General features: G+C 36.9%; 2 protein-coding genes across 4 annotated transcripts in view; one reads left to right on the plus strand and one right to left on the minus strand.

The window, feature by feature from the left end:
• Window positions 1-22659, minus strand: part of LOC149578385 (uncharacterized) — a 141521-nt gene that overhangs the window by 22707 nt on the left and 96155 nt on the right. For all 3 annotated transcript variants that reach the window (XR_016364409.1, XM_089828710.1, XM_089828721.1), the window contains 3 exons: window positions 12827-13030; window positions 12575-12670; window positions 12170-12281 (listed from right to left, as the gene is read on the minus strand). Coding sequence is in view for 2 of the 3 variants with exons in the window: in XM_089828710.1 (XP_089684836.1) it covers window positions 12170-12281; window positions 12575-12670; window positions 12827-13030 (412 nt within the window). In the remaining variant the exon portion in view is untranslated. The remainder of the gene's footprint in view (window positions 1-12169; window positions 12282-12574; window positions 12671-12826; window positions 13031-22659) is intronic.
• LOC149578386 (uncharacterized) lies at window positions 363-3459 on the plus strand. The gene is made up of 6 exons (XM_089815309.1): window positions 363-1102; window positions 1248-1546; window positions 1689-2086; window positions 2184-2407; window positions 2518-2705; window positions 2802-3459. Exons 1-6 carry the CDS (start codon window positions 363-365, stop codon window positions 3413-3415), a joined length of 2463 nt encoding a protein of 820 aa, XP_089671435.1. The 3' UTR covers window positions 3416-3459.

Genomic DNA, 22659 nt, shown 5'->3' on the forward strand with positions numbered 1-22659 from the left:
CTAAATAGGTCAAAATGCATTGTTTCTTTCATTTGTGTGGAGCAAAGAAGGTTTTAGCTGATTGCAAGTGATTAAAGGCAGATTGGACTGGATTTTGGAGGATTCTAACCGAATTTAGAAGAGAAATTTCTTTCCAGGTATGTTCATCTTATCATTGTTTGAAAACTTTTTATAGTTTTAAGCAAAGCTTTTATTGTTTTTGTTGTTGTTTGTAAATGATTTCAAATCATTTGAAAGTTGAAACCCTAGTTGTTCTAAACTTCTAGCTTCTAAGTTCTAACTCTAAGTTCTAACTTTGTTTATTCGTTTTTCTATAAATTTAACTATTTATGTGTAGGGCAGCGGACAAGCATTAAGAAAACATGACAAACCCACAAGAAGAGTGGCCACAAACACCATGCCCATCTCAATATATAGGCACTCGGCCTAAAAATGCAAGAGATAAGGCATGGCGGTATGCCTATGAAGCTCCAAGTCCAAATGATATTGGGAAGGTGATATGCATTCCCTGTGAGAGAATTATTTCTGGAGGCATAAACCGCCTCAAATACCACCTTGCAGGCATAAAGAAACATGACTCAAATCCTTGTCTCAAGGTAACTGATGAAGAAAAAAGATTCATCCATGCCCTACTTGCAGCTGTTGAAGAGAAAAAATTGAATAGGGAGAGGGCAAAATTATCTATGAGGGCAGCCATAGCTGAATCTGAAGGAGCTCCTTTTGATATGCAAGAGGAAGAAGAAGCACTTGAGAACATACCAGGATCTCTTCGTGGCCCACGGATCCGCAAACAAAATTTCTCTTTTACCGGTTCCACTTCTTCTACATCTCCTACTTCTTCATCATCACCATCCGGATCCCCATCAGGGATAGGTGGTTATTTTGTGCCCAGAAACACACCTGGAGCACAGCCATCATTAGAGGGCACTGCATGGTTTAAGGAGGTGCATGAGCAAACTGATATTGCAGCAGCTGATTTTTGGTTTTTCAACAATATCTCAATGAATGCCGCTGATAGTCCCTATTGGGTCAATATGGTGAATGCAATGACAATATCAAGCAAAGGGTACAAGCCGCCTAATCGCAAGGATATGAGTGGAAGGTTAGTATTTTACTATTTAGTAATTGTAAATAATTGAGATTCACTTTAGTTCATTGTTATATTTTAAATCTTAATTGTTATAACTTATTTTCTAATTTTTTACTAACACTTACACTTTATTTAATATTACACTTAAATTTTGTAGGTTGCTTGACAAAGCGGTTGGTAGGGCAAGATTGTTGATAGAAGACCAAAAGAAAGAGTGGAAGAAGTACGGCTGCACCATTTTATCTGATGGGTGGACAGATGGAAGAAGTAGAACCATTATTAACTTCTTGATTGCTTGCAAAGATGATGTGGTGTTTTGGAAATCTATCGATGCCTCCAACAAAGTGAAAAATGCAGCCACATTGGCTTTAATGTTGGAGAATGTTGTCATGGAGGTGGGAATAGAGAATGTGGTGCAAATAATCACAGATAATGCAGCAGCATATGTGGCAGCAGGTAGATTTAATTTTTTATATTTGAATCAATATGAATCATGAATGTAATGTTATGGTATTATTCAATTTAGATTTGATGTAATTTGTAAATACTAAATATGAAAAGTTTGTTACTGATTATTGATTTTTTGCTAATCTTTTAGGTAGAATCCTCCAAGAGAGGCATCCCACACTTTTTTGGTCACCTTGTGCAGCACATGTCCTTGACCTTCTTTTGGAGGACATAGGAAAACTTGATTGGGTGAGTCCAGTTGTGGAAGATGCTAGGCGAGTCACGAAATATATCTATAATCACCCATGGGTTCTCAGTTTGATGAGAAAAGCCACTAAAGGCAAAGATTTGATGAGACCTGCTATGACAAGGTTTGCAACAGTCTTCTTGACGTTGCAAAGTATTCTTGACCACATATTGGCTTTGAAGCAAATGTTTGTGTGTGCTGATTGGGTTGCTTCACCTTACTCAAAGAAGCCCGAAGGAGAAGCTGTGGCACGAATAGTCTTTGATGATAGCTTTTTTGCAAAGGCTAAGGAGATTGTGGAGGTAACTTCATTATATTTTTAGTTTATTCAAGTTTCATTTTCAATTCATAACTTACTATGTTATTAACTAATTTGTATTTTTCGAATTTTAAATGTAGATGTCTCTGCCCCTGGTTCTAGTCTTGCGCACATGTGATGGGCAGCAATCCCCAATGGGAGGTCTTTATGAGGCCATGGATAGGGCGAAAGAGGCTGTTAGAAGTTACTATCACGGGGACAGTCTCAGATTTGACCCCATTTGGGAAATAATTGATAGGAGGTGGAACAATATGCTCCACCAACCTATTCATGCAGCAGGCTACTTCCTCAATCCCAAATTCAGGTACTATGATAATTGATTGTCCTTGAAGTTGGGATTTTAATAAGTCTTTATTTTACTTTACTTTTTAAGGTTGTGTAGTAAGACTTGATATCATTTTCTATTTGTTTTAGGGCTGATGATTCCTACTCAGATCCTAATGGAGAGGTCATGGAAGGTCTCTCTAAATGCATTGAGAGAATGATATCAAGTGAAGAGGAGAGAGACCTTATTGTGACCGAACAACAAATCTATGTGGAATCAAGGGGTCCTTTGTTCTCTTCTATGCTAGCAAAGAGAGCAAGATCTACTCAAGCACCAAGTAAAGCGTCAAACTTTAAAACTTTTGCTAATTGATAAGTTGTGCTTCTGATTTTGTTTTTTATTGCTTTATAACTTTTTAAATTTTGTTTTGCAGATGCTTGGTGGGCAAGTTGGGGTGGCAATACCCCCAATTTAAGGAAATTTGCTCTCAGAGTCCTATCCCAACCTTGTAGCTCATCCCATTGTGAGCACAATTGGAGCTTATTTGAGTCCATCCATACAAAGAAAAGAAACAGAATGACTCAAAAATGGCTTAATGACCTTGTTTATGTGCACTATAATCTTAAGTTGCGCATAAAAACGTCACAGCTCTTAGAACTACCTGGTCCGCTTGATCTAGATGAGATAGATCCTTATTCTGATTGGACCGCACAGGAGCCAAGTCCATTTTTTACACCAGATGAGATCGCTGATTTGGAGAGGCAGGCCATGGAGGGGGAGGTTGACACTGATTTTCAGTTCACTATGGATGACATTGAGGATGAGGACGAGGATGATGATGATTCAGGCGAGGATCAGACATTACCATTAGGTGGAGATGCATCCTCTTCTAGGATGCCGAGCCAGTCAGCAGGGACGTCGAGCGAGGGGGCACAGCCACAGAGTTCACAGTCACGCAGCTCACGCCCTATCCCAGTGCGGGGCACTTCTTCTAGGACTAGACCCCCTCGCTTTCCTGCTAGTGCAAGTGGAAAGAGGAAGATGTGATTGGCATTGTCACATTGTATTGATGTATTTAGACTTTTAGTATTTACTTCGAGTTTGACAGATTGAAACTATTTAATAATTTACTATTTTGCTTCCTACCATGAGCATTCTGCATGAGAATGCAATTTTGTACGCATTATGCATTTATATATATCTAAACTTTCTTTCTTTCTTTTGTATTGTCTTTAATTAACTTATTAGATGCATCTTCTCATTAAATTTTGCAAAATAAATGTATTTTTAATTAAATTTCAGCGGTTTTTTAGGTTCCCGAGTTTTTTTTTTAAATCGCCGAGTTTTTCCCGATTAAACTTTTGGGGGGCTTGGCGAGTTTTTGCATTTGGCGAGTTTTCCAACTATGGTTTTAGTCAAGTTTATTACAGTGGTATCAGAGCCACAAGACCTGCCATCTTGTGGGAAATAACCAAAATTTTGCAAACCTATTCTTTATCCAAAAATGACAGCTAGGAATGAGTAAAAGACAACACAAATTCAGTCATCTACACTCGGAGCAAACAGGTTCTTCAGATCACATTGAGATTGAAGATAGTTTTGCAGTGGATGAGGAAGTAGCATTTGGAACAGGTGAATAAAATGATATTACTCCACAGGTTGATCATACAGAACCGGTTGAACCGGAAAACAACATTCAAATGGCACATCTTGAACTTGAACAGGACAGAGAAGTTCGGAAAATGTTGCAGGCTATCAGAGATGTACAGAACAACATTGCTAATGCTCTTCAACAACTAGCAGGTACTATGCAAAAGTTGGTCCTGGCCCATAGAAGAGCACCGAGCCATCACAGTGGAGGCAGTAGTGTAGCTGGATCTCCCCGAGCTATTAAAGCTCCCACACGTAATACTAACAGGCCCTTAATGTCGATTCTTAATGTAAAAGAAGAAGCAATACCACCAGCAACACCAAATTTACTACCAAACAATGTTATGGCAATGTTTGATGAATGGGATTTGTTTGCAGACCCAATTAAACAAAATCTGACCTTTGTCCAGTACCTAAATCAGAAAAGGGAGGCTAATAGACAGCAACAGGACCAGAGACTAAGGGCACCTAACAGGGACCTAAAACATGCTATGAACAAGTTAACTCTCCCCACCTTTGATAGCAGTAGTTAGACATCAGCTAGAGCTTGGATTCACAAGCTTGATACCTATTTGACACTTAAGCCCATGGCAGAAGTAGAAGCCATCAGATTTGCAACAATGCACCTTGAAGGAGCAACGTATGATTGGTGGCATCACGGATTAGTCACCTAGGATCATGGCCTTATAACTTCATACGAGGTTTTCAGCTCCAAGCTGATTACTCGCTTTGACAAGAAAGATATTGAAGTCTATAACAGGGATCTGGCTCAATTATGACAAAGTGGGTCTTTGGATAAGTTCATTGATGAGTTTCAGCATATATCAATGATGGTGTCGGATATGTCAGAGAAGCATTCTACGAACACTACGAGTTCTTATTGATGCCATTTGGGCTCACTAACACACCAGCCACATTCCAGTCATGCATGAACCATATCTTCAAAACAGCTAAGGAAGAGTGTGTTGGCTTTCTTTGATGACATATTAATCTTTAGCAGGAATTGTGAAGAACATTTGCAGCACTTAGACAAGATCCTTAGCCTCATGGAAGAACACTTTTTATTCACAAAAGAGTCTAAGTGCGAACTTGGGTTAACTCCGATATTCTATTTGGGTCATGTGATTGGTGCTAAGCGGGGTAAGGTGCATCAAAAAAAGATACAGGCAATCCTAGATTGGACACCACCGAGAGATGTATCTAAGTTGTGGGGTTTTCTTGATCTTTGTTCCTATTATCGGCGATTCACCAAAGGTTTTTCCCAGGTAGCAGCACCCCTTACCGATCTGACACAAAAAGGGGCATTTAGGTGGACAGAGGATTTAGAGGCAGCCTTTGATAGAGTGAAACAGGTCATGAGTACATGTCCAGTTCTAGCACTTCCTGATTTTTCTAGACCCTTGTTTTGGAGTGTGATGCTTCAAGAAGCGGAATCAGGGTAGCGTTGATGCAGGATCGACATCCCATCGCGTTTGAAAGAAGGAAGCTTAGGGGCAACGAATTACTATATTCTACTTATGATAAGGAGATGCTAGCCATAATGCATGCCTTAGCCAAGTTTAGGCAATACTTGGTGAGAAGTAAATTTACAGTGAAGACCAATCATAACAATTTATGTTACTTCCTAGAACAGAAGGAATTGAACGAAAGACAACAGAAATGGATTAGCAAGATCCAAGCATACGATTTTGACATTGAGTATGTCAAAGGGAAAAATAATATAGTTGCTGATGCTCTTTCCCGACAACCCCCAATGCTAGAGTGCTACGCCACTTCCGAGATTTCAGCAGATTGGAGGTCCCAATTGTTAGTGGAGTATTCTAAAAATGCTCACACATGTCAGATTATGGATGGTATACTTTAGGATGAGCGGTACAAGGTAATGAATGATATTATATATTACAAAAATAGAATCTACCTAGTACCCGAATCTAAACTAAAGGAGGATATTATGCACACCATACATAATGCACCATCAGCAAGGCACCCAAGTTTTCTCAAAACCTACAGATAGATTAGGGAGAGATTCTCTTGGAAGGGGCTAAAGGACGATGTATTGCAGCATGTTAGAGAGTGCCAAACTTGTCAGTAGAACAAGTCAGAACAGGTCTTTCCTACAAGTTTACTTCAGCCTCTCCCTATTCCAGCTCAAAGGTGGGAGAGTATCTCCATGGGTTGCCTATTGTCCAAGGCAGAGATTGCATTTTTGCGGTGGTAGACTGACTGACTATGTTCGCGCACTTCTTCGCTATTGCCACAGATTGGTCAACCTCTTGGGTGGCTGAGTTGTTCTTTCGAGAGGTTTTTCATCTCCATGGATTGCCTAGGACTATTGTGAGTGACAGGGACAGTAGGTTTCTCAGCACCTTTTGGTAGGAGATTTTTAGATTGATAGGTACAGAATTAACTCCTAGCACTAGCTATCACCCACAAATGGATGGCCAAACTAAAATAGTGAATAAATGGGTGGAGGGGTACCTGAAAAATTACATTGCAGGTCAGCAAAGAGCATGGGTTAAGTGGTTGTATTTGGGGGAGTATTGCTATAACTCTACATATCATATGTCTATTCAGATGACTCCTTTCCGCGCCCTTTATGGTTACGAGCCTCTCTCTTTTATTGATTTAGCCTTACAGGACAGCAGGGCGCCATTGGCCAAAGATTGGATTTTGGATCAGCAGGACATCCTCAGAGCTCTCGGGGATAATATTCGGCAAGCAATGAGCCAACAGAAGTTACACGCTGATCAGCATCGTACTGAGCGGAGCTTCGAGCTGGGTGACAGGGATTTTCTTCGTCTACAGCAATATAGACAGAGCTCCTTGAAGAAAAGTGGATCAAAGAAACATAAACCCAAATTTTATGGACCTTATTGCATCACCAAGAGGGTGGGAGAGGTTGCTTACGAGTAGGATTTTCCAGGTGACAGCCGGATCCACAACGTATTTCATGTCTCATGCCTCAAGAAGGCCACTGGCCAGTAGATTGTTCCTTCAAAGAGTTTGCCCCCGCTTGATGAGGAGGGTAAACTCATTTTGGTGCCAGATGAGGTGATTGAAACCGAAGAAAGGAAGCTGCGTAACAGGACTATCAGAGAATATATAGTTCGTTGGAAAGACTTACCATATGAGGACACCACTTGGGAACGTGAGTCTATTTTGCACCACCCAGCATTGAGATTGCTTGAAGGCAAGCAATTCCAAGAAGGGAGGACTATCATGTCCCCTTCTCCGCACTAGTGTTATGGTGCCAAGTTAATCAATCTCCACATCCAGATAGATTAACGGCATTAACTGCTAGGATGCCTACCAATCACATCAAAAAATTTATCTTAAGTACATCAGTTACTATATTAAACTGTGTGGATAAAGTTACTTTTTGTTATAAAGTCATTTACTTTATAAAGTGACTTAAGTGACTACAAGACGAAATTGTTGTTTTATCCCACATCTCTTATTTCAACGTTTTTCCCTCACTTTGAGGTTATAAATAAGGGACCTTGCCTTGGGATTTACACACAAGAATTTACGAACTGAATACAATGTCATGTTCTGGTTGCTTCAATGTGACTGGCTAGAAAACTCTGAAGACGAAATCCCTTGAGTTATTCAAGGAAGTTGGACGTCACCCCAGCTAACCTCCTTGGAACTAATACATTACACAGGCAGAAAATCGGCAAGAAGGTTCTGGCACTGAGTGGTGAGTACAGTCGGAATTTCATAGTGTGAATCAGATTATTTTATTTTCTATGTGGAGGAACAGTGTTTGATTGATCGAGCCAAGCAGTTCCGGACTGAAGTTTTCATAGCAGAGACCATACTGAACATTCCTGCAGGTCAGTAGTATTTGTAGTTTGTAGAAGTTCTGGAAGGCACTTTCGGGTTTGAACCGATAGCCATATCTCTGTCCCCGGGGTCATCCTCCTGTTTGAGCAGACATACAGGGAGCAGCTCCTCTTACATCTGGTGGTCTGACGGCATTGTAACTGTTGGATACATTAGGAGCTATGGGTCAGTTCCCCCCAGCTGGACTCATTTCCAACTCACACACCAGCAGTGAAGGCATGGACTGTTGGAAGGAGGTGTTACCGCAGACCAAGCCACATGGCATCCATTCTTGCACGGTGAATATATTCATTACCTCAGTCGAGTGAACTGTTAATGGCACAGCATACAGTTTGAAAGGGAGCAACGACAGTAGCAGCGTGGTAGAAGTGGGTTCCAGTCGCAAGCCCTCCTCCGTATAACCTCAACACGGGTTGGTCATTCTCTATTTGTTCATTGCGATTTCCTTATTTGTTTACACCTGCCACTATTGTGCTATTGTAGTTTCACTTCCGAATAAATGGAGATTTCTTTCCGGGTGGATTTTTAATGTTTTGTAGTTGGTTAATCATATCCGTTCCTAGTGTTTGAATTCCAAGCAGTGGCTCAGTTAGTTACAAAACATTAATACATTGAAGAGATTAAGTTTGCATAACAAGTATTCGACAAAATGTTTCTCAGAACTGAATTTTGTGGTCAGTTTTAGTCAAGCTTATTACAGAATCAATTGAAGTACCTTGGAGGCCCCAAGGATAACCATTTGAGAATGGTGTCTGATGTTGCTTCCCATCTTTACAAGCTCTACAAATGCCATGATGTTGAGTTTGGGTCAAGTAGACGAGCAACCAAACCCAATCCTGAGATAACTGAGAGAGAGACAGAGACAGAGAGAGCAAATTTAAAAGGCCATAATGTTGAAGTCAAAGTTTGTCGATGGAAGAACCCCTACCTGCAATGGCGTCCTCTGGAGAATCTCTGAAATCAACAAGTCTATAAAGACTGTGATGCTCAAGTCCCATAGCAACTGTAGTGTGGAGTCTCCCTGTAAACAATGTTGCGGGTCTACTAACTGAAAACAATATCTAACTAGAGAGAATGCATCATGATCTAGCTAAGAGAAGATTAAGTTCCATGCCTTGAACATAGTATACATCGGGAAATATTCAATTTCTCCTAAATATGCACATTACCCTTACCGACAACAATATATTGCTCTCCTCCTCCAAAGATCACTGAATCAAAGAATGGTTCAAATTTTGGGAACCAATCCTGATGATTAGTAAAATGTTGGGAAGCCCCTGAATCTATATACCAAGCAAATGATTTCACTGGGTCTGCAATCCTTTTGGCCATAAAAAGTACAAAGCAGATTCTTTCTAATCAGAGTGTTTGACAACACTTGCTTTGGGTTGAGGCCCTCCCTACTTTTTTTCTCAAAAGCCAATTAAAGTCGACAGTCAACCTTCATGTGACTATACTTGTCAAAATAGTACATTGAATGTTCTTTTTCTTCTTCTTGTCCTAAGAAAGGCCTGAGCCCTCATGCAGACAAGATAGACCATACCCTTTGACCTTAGCATAAGACACAGCAAAGAAGGCTTGTTTTGTGAAGGACAAACTGGCATCGCTGCCAAATGACTTCACCAATGACCTGCTGCAAAAGTTTGGTGCAAAGCTCACAAGATTTCAGTTCAACATATAGTTGACGTAATATTGAGTGTCCCAACAAAGTTCTCTTGACTTTGGTAGACTCTTCATAGTGGTGACCCTTCATTTTTCGACCAAACGCCTCCAACTGATCACAAACGTCATTAATCTTTGTCAAATGCTCCTGCAGGGACATTTTCCAATCCATTGTGATAGAAAACATATCTGTTAGAAAGAAAGCTCCTCTTGTGGAGGTTCCATGAAGGTCCTTCAAATGATCCTAAGTTCCTTAGTAATTTACCAAATCGCATTTGAGGAAGTCGTTCAATTGTGATTGAGAGTTTGATGAGCATGATAGTTCTTGGTTACACTCATCCCATTTGTCCTCATCTTTTTCAACATCGGTAGGGCGTGTAGACGTGCCTAGAACAATTGCATCAGGACGCTGACACAAAAAGACAATAAGCATGCATTGCTTCCTAGTATTGTGATTCTTCACATTGAACTTCTAACTGCTTTCAAGCATGATATTTGTTAATGATGTCATTTTACACACTTCCTAAAGGCACAAGAAACAAGGGACTTTGCTGGTCCAAACAAAGTCAGCAAAAATGCACAGAACCTGATGCACGGGTTTCAATGCACAAACCTCTAGGCCCTAAAGAACAAATTTCAAAGAATATGGTAAACACCCAGAAAAAAAAAATTGCAGACTTTAAAAATTCCATAGAAAAAAAAAATCTGCAAACTTTTACAAGGTCTGAAAATTCTAAGTTGCAGACAGAAATTTGTGCCCGGTCAAACAAAAGGAAACCCATAAAAATCTCACAATGAATCACAAAACCCTGGAACAAAATATCTCGTCATGGGTCAGAAACCCTAGCTGTCACAAGTTGCAAGAGAACTAAAGGGTGAACCATGAACTTGAGTGTGGCAAAACACAAATATAATGAAAAACAAAGGTCACGATCTGCAGAAAATAGTTGTTGAAAACAATAAAAACTTGAATAGAAAGCCATCCAAAAAACATGAAGGAAATCCGGACATGAACTTAGAACACGAGCTTGGAGATAAAAACATAAATATGGCTAGTGTGAGTACAAAAGGAAAAGGTCATGCGAGTAGAAAGATGACCATGTCAATATTACAGCAAGAACCCATGCTATTTTAAATCTTGCAAGAACTTTTAGAAAAAACCTCAAGCACAAACAGAACAAGTGCAGTGCGAACAACGGACAAATATGGTTGTGAACTACAGACGTCTTCAAAAGAAAGTGAGAAGGTTATGCACAATACCTTTCATTAAAAATATCTTTTTTTTGAATAACTCGAAAAAATTCACATTACTTTCTAAAAAAGAGACCGAGGAAAATTGAAAGCAGGATATAGAAATATTATAGCTGACAAAATCTAAACTAATAGAATACAATACTAACCATTAGTTATATATTAATATCATTCTAACATAAACCATTTTGTACAATGCAAAAAGTTGGAGGGTTGCAAGTGCTTTGCTTGAGGCAAGATATGAGCACATTTTTTGGACCCCATGCACCTCAATTTTGTAATAGAAGCAATTGACACTTACATAGAGTGGATGAAAGAAATACACCAATAGGGTAGGAGATCTAGATGCTTATGACAATCAACCAAATGTCACAAGAGAATGTCAGAACTCTTTTGAGAATGGAATTGTTGAAGGTAAATTTTATATTTTACTTTATTTGTCATGTTCAATACGTATATGAAATTTAAATTTATTAATAAAAATAATGTGTTATTAGTAGCACGATCCTAGGTTGTTGAGAAGCAATCTGCATCATTCAATTGTTGAGAGATGAATTTTAAAGGTGCAAGAGGCATTGGGTCAAATGGTTATTAGTAACCAATGGGGAGATGGAAACAATCAAATTCAGAGGGTCCAAAAGGTCAATCGTTGATCTTGGATGACATTTAGTGGGCTCATATGGAATATGTATTGAATATCACTGAGCCTACCATAATTATGCTCCGGTCTGTTGAAACAGATGCACTGTGTTTTGGGGATGTCTATGATGGTGTGGAACCGATTATAGTAAAAAAATGGCAAACAAAAAAAAAACGAATGACACCAAAGAAACCTTTTCTCAAAAGGGCATACTGAGCACATTTTTCCAGTTTGATTTTCTCATCTTTAATCTCTGATGATCAATTTCCAAACATAATTGATGGCTCAATTGCTTGAACTGTAAAACCTTAAATGTAGACTTGGCAGTACTAAGACCTTTTATTTCAATTCTTCTTAATCACTTAGCTTTAACTTTTATATGAAGTGTGCAGTCTTTTCATAGAAAACCTCTCAAATTTTTTTTACAAGTCCCCTTCCTAAAATTTGATAAACCATTTTTCAGAAGTGTTCACATTGGACAAAAATGCTCATAAATGGTACACAGTTAATCAATAAAAATAAAAATTCCTTCGAACATCTTTGACTCACTTTATTAACATCTTGTAACCCCTCTTCTAAAATTTTCTTTGTTTTGTACAAGAGTTTTATTCATAAGAAGTAATTTTTAAAATTCTCTTAAAGATATAAAGATTCCTTTAAGGATTGTGTTTCATAACAACTTCAGTTTTCCTTTTTAGTGATGCATATATGTGAAGAATAGACCTAAAATATAGTCTGCAAGAGTAACTTACCATAAAGCCAGTCCTTGAAATGACTCTGAATTGCTGTTAATAACTCCTGCCTTTTACTATCCTCAAGCTGAGAATCTCTCAAGCATTGCTTCATATTCTCTAGTGAGTTACTCTGCATGGAAATAGAAGAGACAATTAGTATTGCTTCATGTTCAGATCAAATACACATCATGCCATCACTTAGTTAATTCTAAAGATTAACAGTAGTTACAATGTTTATATTGAAAATATTGCATGTTATAACCATTGCTATTTCCCACCAGTTCATCTAAGATCATTTGAAATTAGAATGTAATAGTTCTGGAAAATAAAACAATGAGAATAAGTCATGGACCTCGATGTATTCTTGATAAAAGAAGATACCAAAAGTATAATAAACATCAAACAAGAAAAAGAACAGCATACCTTCTGCTGTTGCGCTGCTAGGTAGAGCTTAGGCAGAACAAAGGGATTAAATTTTGTTTGCTGAAGTGTGGACTCCACTTCAAACCATTTGGGAATCTGCAGTAAGGGTTCAAGATTGTGATATATCAGCACAGACATGACCCCGATATCATAGGTATGTGTGACAACTAAAGAGAAAGAATTACCCTGAGCATATAAAATGTAATTCTATGCATGGTAGAAAAGAACAAAATTGAATCAGAAGATTTGTACCGTAAAGTTCAAGAAACGGTCTGGATGAAGAATTGAGGCTGACTCTGCTTGCCCATCTGACACACCTGCTGGGTGGGACAGAGAATCATGTGGGTCCACCATTCCTAGTGTAAAAGGCTTGTCCCACAAGTTAATGTTTGGATCCACCCTGACTTGTGTCAAATGCATCTCCAAATCTGGATAAAATGTATTATATGGTGCCACCTACAAAATAATTGATCAAATTTGTTGAAAAGATTGCATCAATCTAATTGTTTTATCACAATGCTATATGCCTCACTTAATCCTCATATATAGACTAAAAGCAACATAAAATACATTATGGTCATGAACAAAGCCTTAATTTAGAGTTTATATACTATAAATATTGTAGTCATCAAATAAATTTTAGCAGACATAAGAAATTAAAATGCTTTTTATAAAGTATATGTGTTAAGAGTCAAATTAAAGACTTCACTGCACACGAGAACTATGCACTACACAAATATTCAACATTTTGGTAGACAATATAAGACAAAAACACTGCTCTTACCATTCAGCACATCCCAAATGTTAACTTGTGTAATCAAATACAAAGTTACAATTTTGGTGATGATCATTTAGTGCTCATTAATTATGTTTCTCCTCTCTGCATTCTTGTGCACTCTACCATAATTCCTTTTTAATTGATAGAACACTCTAAAAAGACATTTATGTATCAACACACATTATCTACTACTTGAAGTGTTGTCCCAGTATTCCTAGTGTTCCATGGAGTTTCAGAATCAAGAAACATAGGGGTAGGATTTCAGGGCGACAATAGAGAAAAAACAATATTTGGGGACACATGGGACAGTAGCACAAATAATCTATAATATAATATATTTGTAAAAATAATTATAACAAATAGTAAAAGAAATTACACTACCATTAACAACAAACAAATATATGTATGTTAACAAGGAATTTAATATATAAAATGTAAAAATAATACACACATTGTTATAATTAATTAATTAACATGACTTGGATGACATAAGGAAGGCGGCATCACATGCCACAACACAAATGTTCAGATGTTATTCACAACCAGTTCTCACAGTCTGTCAGTTCAAGATATTTCCTATACTCCACGACGTTGAGGGGATGGGGACAGCAGGATGTATTTTTGGTATAGGGGTTCTGTTAAGCCAAGTTTCATGGGATTGCTATTTAAAATAAAATGTAGAGAAATTTCAAATATGCACATCATAACATTAATCAGAAATTCATCATAGACATTTTAGAAACTTAATACATGGCTTTAGACTTAAAGTGAGATTTCACAGGAACCTATAAGAAAATTAACAAAATTTGAGTTCTTTCAATGTCAATGCACATAAATACTATCTTAGTTTATGGTGATATGGCATAAATATAGCAAAAATGTCCCAAGGCTCCAAGTTTCAAGCATAAAATGACATAAACTATAAATACTTATCTACTAAACAGTAAACACAGAAGTCCATAATAATCATAATGTCAAGATAGAACTAAGAAAATATATGGCTATCCAAACAGCACATGGTAGGTCTAAGATTTTAAATCAAAACCAGAACTTGAATCTAAGTCACAGCCAATGTGATGGGCTTCCTCAACCAGTGGAACCCCAACCAATCCCAGAGCTGAGTCATCCTCATCAATCTGAATAGAACCTTCAGGATTGACATCCCAACATAAGACTGAAGTCTAACAACATTTAGGAGTACACTGATTCTTGTAGCCACAATGCACTGTGAACAGCCACTAACTTTTATGATCATCTAGAGGCGAGGTTGTTCCTCTCAACTAATTGGATGGAACTATATGTGGACCAATTCTTCTCTACAGAAGAGGAATTGGTAGCCTGTGAAAGAATATGAACAACAAGTACTCTCAGCTTCAGTGCATCCCTACCATTCCACATTCACCATTCAATAAAATCTTATTGAGCTAGCATAGGCCTATCCGTTCTCGCTTCTAATCTGCTAAAAGTTGAAGCATGAAGATTGATAAATGCAAACCACTAAGCGTGAATCCTCTTCATTATACATTTTTGCAAGGGCCTTAAAGAAGCCATCCTTCAACTCTTCATCACTAGATGGAGCCACTCTCCCAAGTCTTGGTGCATGCTGTTTGGGATTGAGAAAAAAGGCTGCCATATGAAGCGGGGTGTTCAAAATGTTCCACTGTCACACAACAATGGACCTAAAATGCTCCTCATAAAATCTTCAAAATAGGGTCCCTGCTACACATGGCTGAATCGGTGACTACCAACACAAATAGAGGGTCCAACCTCTTCTATAGCATCTCTCAAAATCTAAAATCAGAAGGTTGCATCCTTCCTCCTCCCTAATAAATCAATAGCTCTAAGAAAATAAGAGTTTCACTGCTACTGACAATAACAGTGATGAGTGGTTGATGTTCGATATAGGTCCACCCATCCATAATTATGAAGAATCCAACCTTTAAACAGGTATATCTCATATCCTCCATCCAAATACCCACCTTGGAGTACCCTCTATCAAGGTGGATGGTGTGTAGCTTAGCTTCTCCAAGTGAAACAAATGAGGGACCAGTAGCACACATATCTTTGCATATTTATTTAAAATTTGATATATGTGAGACAAGCAATGGTACAGCATGAGCATAAAGAAACTTAGCAATAGATGCTTCAGCCAACTCTTATTTTTTGCACATTAAACAGCTCAGCAACATTAGTCTCTCTCTTAGTCTTATTTCCTCTACTTGAAGATACCCTATGAGAAGCATCATCCATGGATCTTGTAGTCATTAACATTCTGGGCTGCAAGTTCTCTATTGGCATCCTTTTACTTCTGCCTACCCCTACATATGCAATCTAGTTGCCTCTAGTTTTTCCACTTGTGTTATTTATTTTTATTTTTTTGCAAACTTTCACCTCTTGACCACCTATCCACAAAAGATGGTAATAGACTCTACTATAGCTGCCCCTATATTATTTGTGGCACAAATGGCACTACCATAACCTACTACCCCCTAGAATATTTTTTCTAATCTTTATCAACTCTTGCAGAAAATTTTAGAAGAGGCTAAATGGGGTTGAATGGGCCTTTTGTTACATCCCAATTTTTGGCCTAATTTGAAATATAGCCATTGAGGTTCATATGAAGTCGGTTGGCAGTTTAATTTTTCATAATTTGGCGAAATAGTAAGATAGATAGTTGTTATGATTTCAAGTGAAGATAACATGCTAGTTGATCGTTAATCACAAATTCATGGAATTGAGAAGATGGTTAACCGTTATGATTAATTATGATTAAATAATTCATTATGATAATATAATTTAACTGTGGGGAATTTCCTTGTAGAAAACATGTTGAACGGGGTGGAAGCATTGCCAGAAAAGAATTAGGCAGGAGCATCACTACCACTGGGCAGAGATGGGTAGAGGATCTAGCAACTTGAAACAGGATACATCTATGGAACCGCATGAGTTATTTAATTAATTATTAAATAATTGGGTTAAAAATATAATGTATCTCAAAGGATTATAATTTATCTTTCATCATATTATTTTAATAAATATTTATAAACATGCATACAATATAAAAATGATTTGACATCATTATAATTTAATAAAGTGATGTTTACATGTATGTATAAATATAAGATTATAATAATGTTTGGAACATAATAACATTTGAATTATTATAATTTTCGAATTATAATCTTCCAATTCTATACTTTCTTTTTAATATTTTTGCTTTTAATTGATTAACACTTGGCTTGATTAATATTTGGCAATTCGAATTGCCTTTCCAACTTCTCTTCCAACCTTTTTATTTTCTCTCTTTATTTTTCTCCTTTATCAATTCGAATTCATGATGTATTCGAATGGCTTCTTGTAACTGATGGTAGCCGAAGAGCCAAGCTATTTCTTTTTAATAGAGTCTCATTGATCGTATTTGATATAAATTCTTCCTCTCTACAAACCCGTAACACTTCCAATCACCTGCTTGTACGTTTTGCTTATGCGTTTACGATGAGAAAGAGAATTCAGAGATTTATAGCGGCTTCAAAGGCTTATCATCTGGTTTCCTTTCATCTTCACATCAACCTCCATCCGCAAGTTCACAGCTAGGGCAGTGTGGAGTGAAGTATTTTGGGTCGTGGAAGGAAGGAACAGTCCAATCTCAAGTCATGTAAGATATGCTGAGACCAAAAGAAACGTATTGAATCCATTACTTCCTTTTATCCATGATGATATGCCAGTCGGTGCTCAGTTTTATTCATCTTCCCATGTTAAAGATTAACACTGTTGCATGTCATATACAGTCTGAACAGGTATGCAGATAGATATTTTTAACATAGCTTCTTAGTATGCAGATAGATATTTAACTAGCTTCTTAGACGGAATCCATAGGGTCTGATAATCATGTCACCTGCTGATCATTAATTATAAGATTTTCACAGCCATGGATATGGAAGATGGAATAATAATGATAGCCATTAATTAAAGATTCTGCACAAATTTATTTCTAATCTTTCTTTTACTCATCATGCTGAAATGTAAATATTATCATGAAGTCCAAACACCGAGGAATTCACTGGCAATGATGCCATCAATGGTGAAGAGGTGGAGTTAAAGAGGAATCAGTTATGATTAAATTAATCAATTAACATTCAATTTTGAAATCTTTAAAGAACATAATTATGTAATCACAGAGTGTGAAATGTTGGATGTATGTAATCTTCTTGAAAATTTTACAAGAGTCGTCTGCTTTGAGAATTCCAAATACCTAGGATTCACCCAGCTGTGTAGCCAAGAAGATGGGCGATGAGGTGAGAGAAAGGAATCATCACTAACATGAATCAATACCAATTATGATAGAACAACGTTTAACATTTTTAATATGAATTAATTAATAACTCATGCATAAATTGTGATCTCCTGCTGCCAAGTTGCATGTTCAAACACCAGGAAGCCCAGAAAATGGCAAGATGACCCCTGTCTATTCCAGGTAGGGAGGGCCTTTCTCATTAGAGATCGTGTGGGGATAAGATTTGGTCCGAGGTTGAGTGGTTAAGCCCATGACAACGTTTCACCTCTCCATAAGTTGTCGGACATGCATCGGACAAAGATAAGTCATACATTCAATTGGTTGTCAGAAACAAGTATTATTACTTTTATATATGAGAAGGTAAGATTAATTGAGTTATTTCAATGTTACAGTTATTTTACACTTAGATGCAAAGGATAGATTTATCTGATAAATTGATATAACAAACTTCCATTTATATGAGCATATCTTCTAATCTTGAATTCCTGCAACAGTTAGGTAATCGGATGGAAAGGAATCAAAAACTCTAATTGATTGAGTGATAACTGAAACCCTAAATGATACAGTGGTATTGGGAGCCCTAATTGAATCCATGGTATTGAAAGCCCTATTTGAACCTGTGGTATTGGAATCCCTATTTGAACCCATGGTATTGGAAGCCCTATTTGAATCAGTGCTATCAAAGACCCTATCTGAACCCATGGTATTGGAAGCCCTATTAGAATCAGTGGTATCGAAAGCCCTAAGTAATACAACGGTATTAGAAACCCTAAAAGATTCCAATGGTAATCGATGCCCTAATGAATACAATGGTAAGTGATGCCCTAATTTTATATAGTGGTATTTAATGACAATCGTCAATTGATTTTAATTTAACAATTTTGGATGGAAGTCATTTCGTGATATTGTTATAGAGGTATTTGCGGTCTAACCCGGGTGGTTGCAAAAGCATCCCTAGTTTTGATTTCGATCTCATTTTCCATGGTATGTGGATTTTGATTTCTGTAGTAATTTATTTTGATGATGTTTAAGTTAAGAAATTTTGTTTAACTGTTTTTAACGGTAAATCTCTTTCACATGAACATGACTATTATAACTGTCTTCCTATGGAATTGAAGTGACAACTGTATTTCTCAAGTATGTTAGTTGTTAATTAAGAATCGAGAAAATCGGGATGTTACACCTTTTGCATAGTCATTGAACAGTTTGGAAGGACGCTCAAATGGGTCAAAGATTTTGGCCCCTACTATAATTCACATTGCTTGAAGACCCCCAATGGCTGCCATCCTTCCACACTATCACTACTCTCATCACTCCCACCATAGCTTGCAAACTCGAACTCAGTAAGTATTTGGCAAGCCAAAAAAAAACTTTAACTCAACAACTTAGAAAGTACAAAAAATTTAAATCTCCTAGAGAAACATTTGTTTTTAAAAGGTTTTACAAAACCAATTACAATTGGAAATTGACATCTTGAAGAGAATGCATGGTTTTATAGCAAAAGCAACATCTGAAAAAGACATTTGAACCAGCGTTTTATCTGCATCAACATTTTACCCACTCTTTGTTGTGCCTGTAAAAATGCAAGATTTAAACTTGTAAAAACAAGCCTAGCGAAAAAAATAGAGAGAACTTGACAATTCAGACAGTAGTCTAGGAGTTTGCAATCTATGAGTGCCACTATTGCTCATGATTTTTATTTTTATAGGAACGTGAACTAGAGCTGCAAGTTTATAAAAACAATAAAATCACAATGCCCTCCCTATGTTTTGCAAATCTTGAAAGAACATAAAAAATACCAAAAATAAAAACAAAAATGAAAAATAAACCTCTAGTGAAGAAGATTTGATGCCAAAACCTCCTCTTGCCTCTGTTGTGTGCTCCCTCACAAGTTGTTCCTCCTTCAAAAAATGCTCTTCTCCTTAGCAAATGCAAAAAAATGAAATATTTTCAGTCTCTTTTGTTGTTTTATCATATAAATTGGTTTCCAATATTATAATATCCTTTAGTGACCATGTGAAGCTGACCAAACCAAAGAAGCAATTTTTTAGAAAAAACTACACTTGTGTTTTTTACTTTTTATTGCGTCATCAGGTACACTTAACCATATCGAGTATGATCAAGGTATGGCTAGGCCATACCCAATAGCCCTGCAAGTATTCCTAGTGCCCAAAAAGACTAGGCACTCGATTTTGAACTGTTACAATGCATACTAGGGAGGGGGTATGAGAAAATGTCATCCTCGTGTTCCTCCACCATACTCCGAACAAGATTGGGTCATAAAAACCCTAGGGGATGAGTCCCAATAAATCATTGGATATTTCAATTAATACTTAGCACATAATAGTTGCCATATCCAAATCCTTGTAAATAGAATGGCTCTTCTCTCTCATTGGCATCCCCTGCACAGGTCACTCTTTACCATAGTACAGTTTTTAGGAATATCCACAAGAATCATTTAATATTAAAGCTCTAGTGTATGCTCTCAATATTGAATGTTGATTTACATCTTCTAAAAGTCATTTTAGATAATAAACTTGCGCAATAAAATCAAAGTTGTCAAGTATTTCTTCTTTTTTATTTTACAATAAAGGATTGTGAAAATTTTGTAAACCTTAATATTCTCCTATATTTGATTTTCCATCCCACTCATATAAGCCCAATCTTGTATAGTAACGTTGAACTAGTTGCTTTTGTATGATTCTTAACTACAATTATGGAGAGATAGTATAAGAGTGAATATCAATACCACTATTACTAGATACATTATAAATAATTATTGTAAGAAACAAAGATTGGTACAAGGTAACGACTCCTTTGATGAAATTATCTAGCATTATTGTCCAAATTGTTTTTGTTTTGATCAATGAGCTTCATATAGTTCCTTAATTCAATTAATTGTCTCATAAGGATTGCGCAAGAATTTTGAGATTCAAGATCTCAATATTCCTCTCGTGATTATTATCTTTTCTTGATTAAACGTTTCCCTACAGAGGAGGTTCAAGTGTCAAGATCACCTTATCCTTCTCATTCAATTGCAATGAAGAATAATTATCTTATTGATACGCTCAAACTTACCCTTCCTCAACTTGTTTTTCTTTGACATAATAAGTAGCTTCTTTAGAGATTCCCAAGTAGTTCAAAACCTTCAAAGAAATCATACCTCATTTTATGAGACATAAAAACCTAGATGACTAGAACCCATTGCCAAACTATTAAGCATTCAGATTTGTCTCTCTATAGCCTATTTTCATTATGAGCCATACAACTCCACAACTCACAATTTCAATGCCCTCCCTCATTTCATGCTTCCAAACACTATATTTGTGCTCACTGAGCAGAACATGCAAAAAATAACCGTTACCAGGTTCGTGTGTCTAACCCATGAGCTGGATTCGAGTGTAGACCGAGATTGGATTTGCAAAACGGTATGTCCTGGGTTTGCACAAGGTCTGGATTCGACCTTGTGGGTCTGTTCAAATCCGCAGACTGCAAATCCAGGCTTACCCATATGGTCAAATCCAAATCCTAGGCAAATATGGCCCGAACTAGTCAAGAATTCCCATGGATCCAAAAAGGAAAACAAAAGGTGTGGGCCTAAAACTTGGAAAAATCATTTTTTTAATGTCGGCTATAATGTTTATCTTTGATATTTGGCATTGATCAATGATCAAGCATCATAGATTCAAACTATGAAAATATTTAGTTTTACCTTTATCTATATTTCTTTTTTTTGCAAATCGTTATGAATCATAATGTGGAAAAAAATCATGAATCCACGAATTGGATTCTTGAACTCAAATCCACTCTCGAACCCAAATCGGCAACTTAGGAAACTAATTGCTAGGAAGATCTCAAAAAGAATTTCATATGTCACAATCTAAAGAACTGTCACCATCCAATCGACATTAGAGATAGATTTCGCAAAATCAGCTCAACAAATCCATATCCCACCATCAAAACTCAAGCTCCCCCTTGAATAAAATCCTAAAAACCAAAATTCTAGAGAGAGCACCAAGATATGCTACACGTCTCCTCAACGTTCATCTATCTACAACCATTGCAAGTCTTGCATTTTGCACTTTCTAGTAAGTTGATTATACCTAAGTGCCAACTAGAGTTTGACTAAGATAATCACTTGGTTTTTAGTTGAAATACTCAATTTCTTGCATGGCCACCAATCAAAGTTTTCCAGATTGTAAGAACCCCCAATCGGTTTTAACAACAACAACAAACATCAAAATACTACCCTTTTGGATGTTTAACATTTTGTCAAACACTTTGTATGAAACCTGTATCTTGCTGTCCTTTATTTTCATATTACTTTTACATGCTTGTAATAGTTTCAAATTTTGTTTAGATGCTTGCAAAAGATTATTAAATATCCAAGCAAAGAACTAAAGTACAAATGCAATCTTTTTTTTTTTTGACCAATCAAGTGCATATATATGATTTACAAAGTAAAATGTGCATCTACAGCCAGTAGACATTTCGACAAACACTTGGCATGCAAGTTAAATGAATGATGGCAATTATTACAATAATCAAAAGACAAAGCAACTAATTAACAGAACCTTAGTGTATTTTGATATATATATATATATATATATATATATATATATATATATATATATATATATATATATATATATATATATATATATATATATATATATATATATATCACCAACTCACAATAATTCCCACACCAACTTAGTAGGAGACAACCCTCATATGAAGTGCAGCTAATTCAGTATTAAGCTGCTAGGGGACTCTACATCTCACCCTTTAGCAGATTGCTCAAGCCAAGAAACTCAAATGCAGCCCATCAATCTGCCCTCCAACAGCGGTAATATTGGTCACAAATCAATGGGAAAGGAACGTCCAGCAGTGTAGAATAAATACCATCAAATAATCTTCAGCTTCAGCAATGTATCGTACATAAGAAACCCTCTTACTTGGATGCCAAATCAGATATGATAAATTCCCAAAATGCAGATTCAAATTACCATA

The sequence above is a fragment of the Cupressus sempervirens genome, chromosome 1, assembly GCF_028749045.1.
Source record: "Cupressus sempervirens isolate cs-2001-9-10 chromosome 1, ASM2874904v1, whole genome shotgun sequence".
NCBI lineage: Eukaryota > Viridiplantae > Streptophyta > Pinopsida > Cupressales > Cupressaceae > Cupressus > Cupressus sempervirens.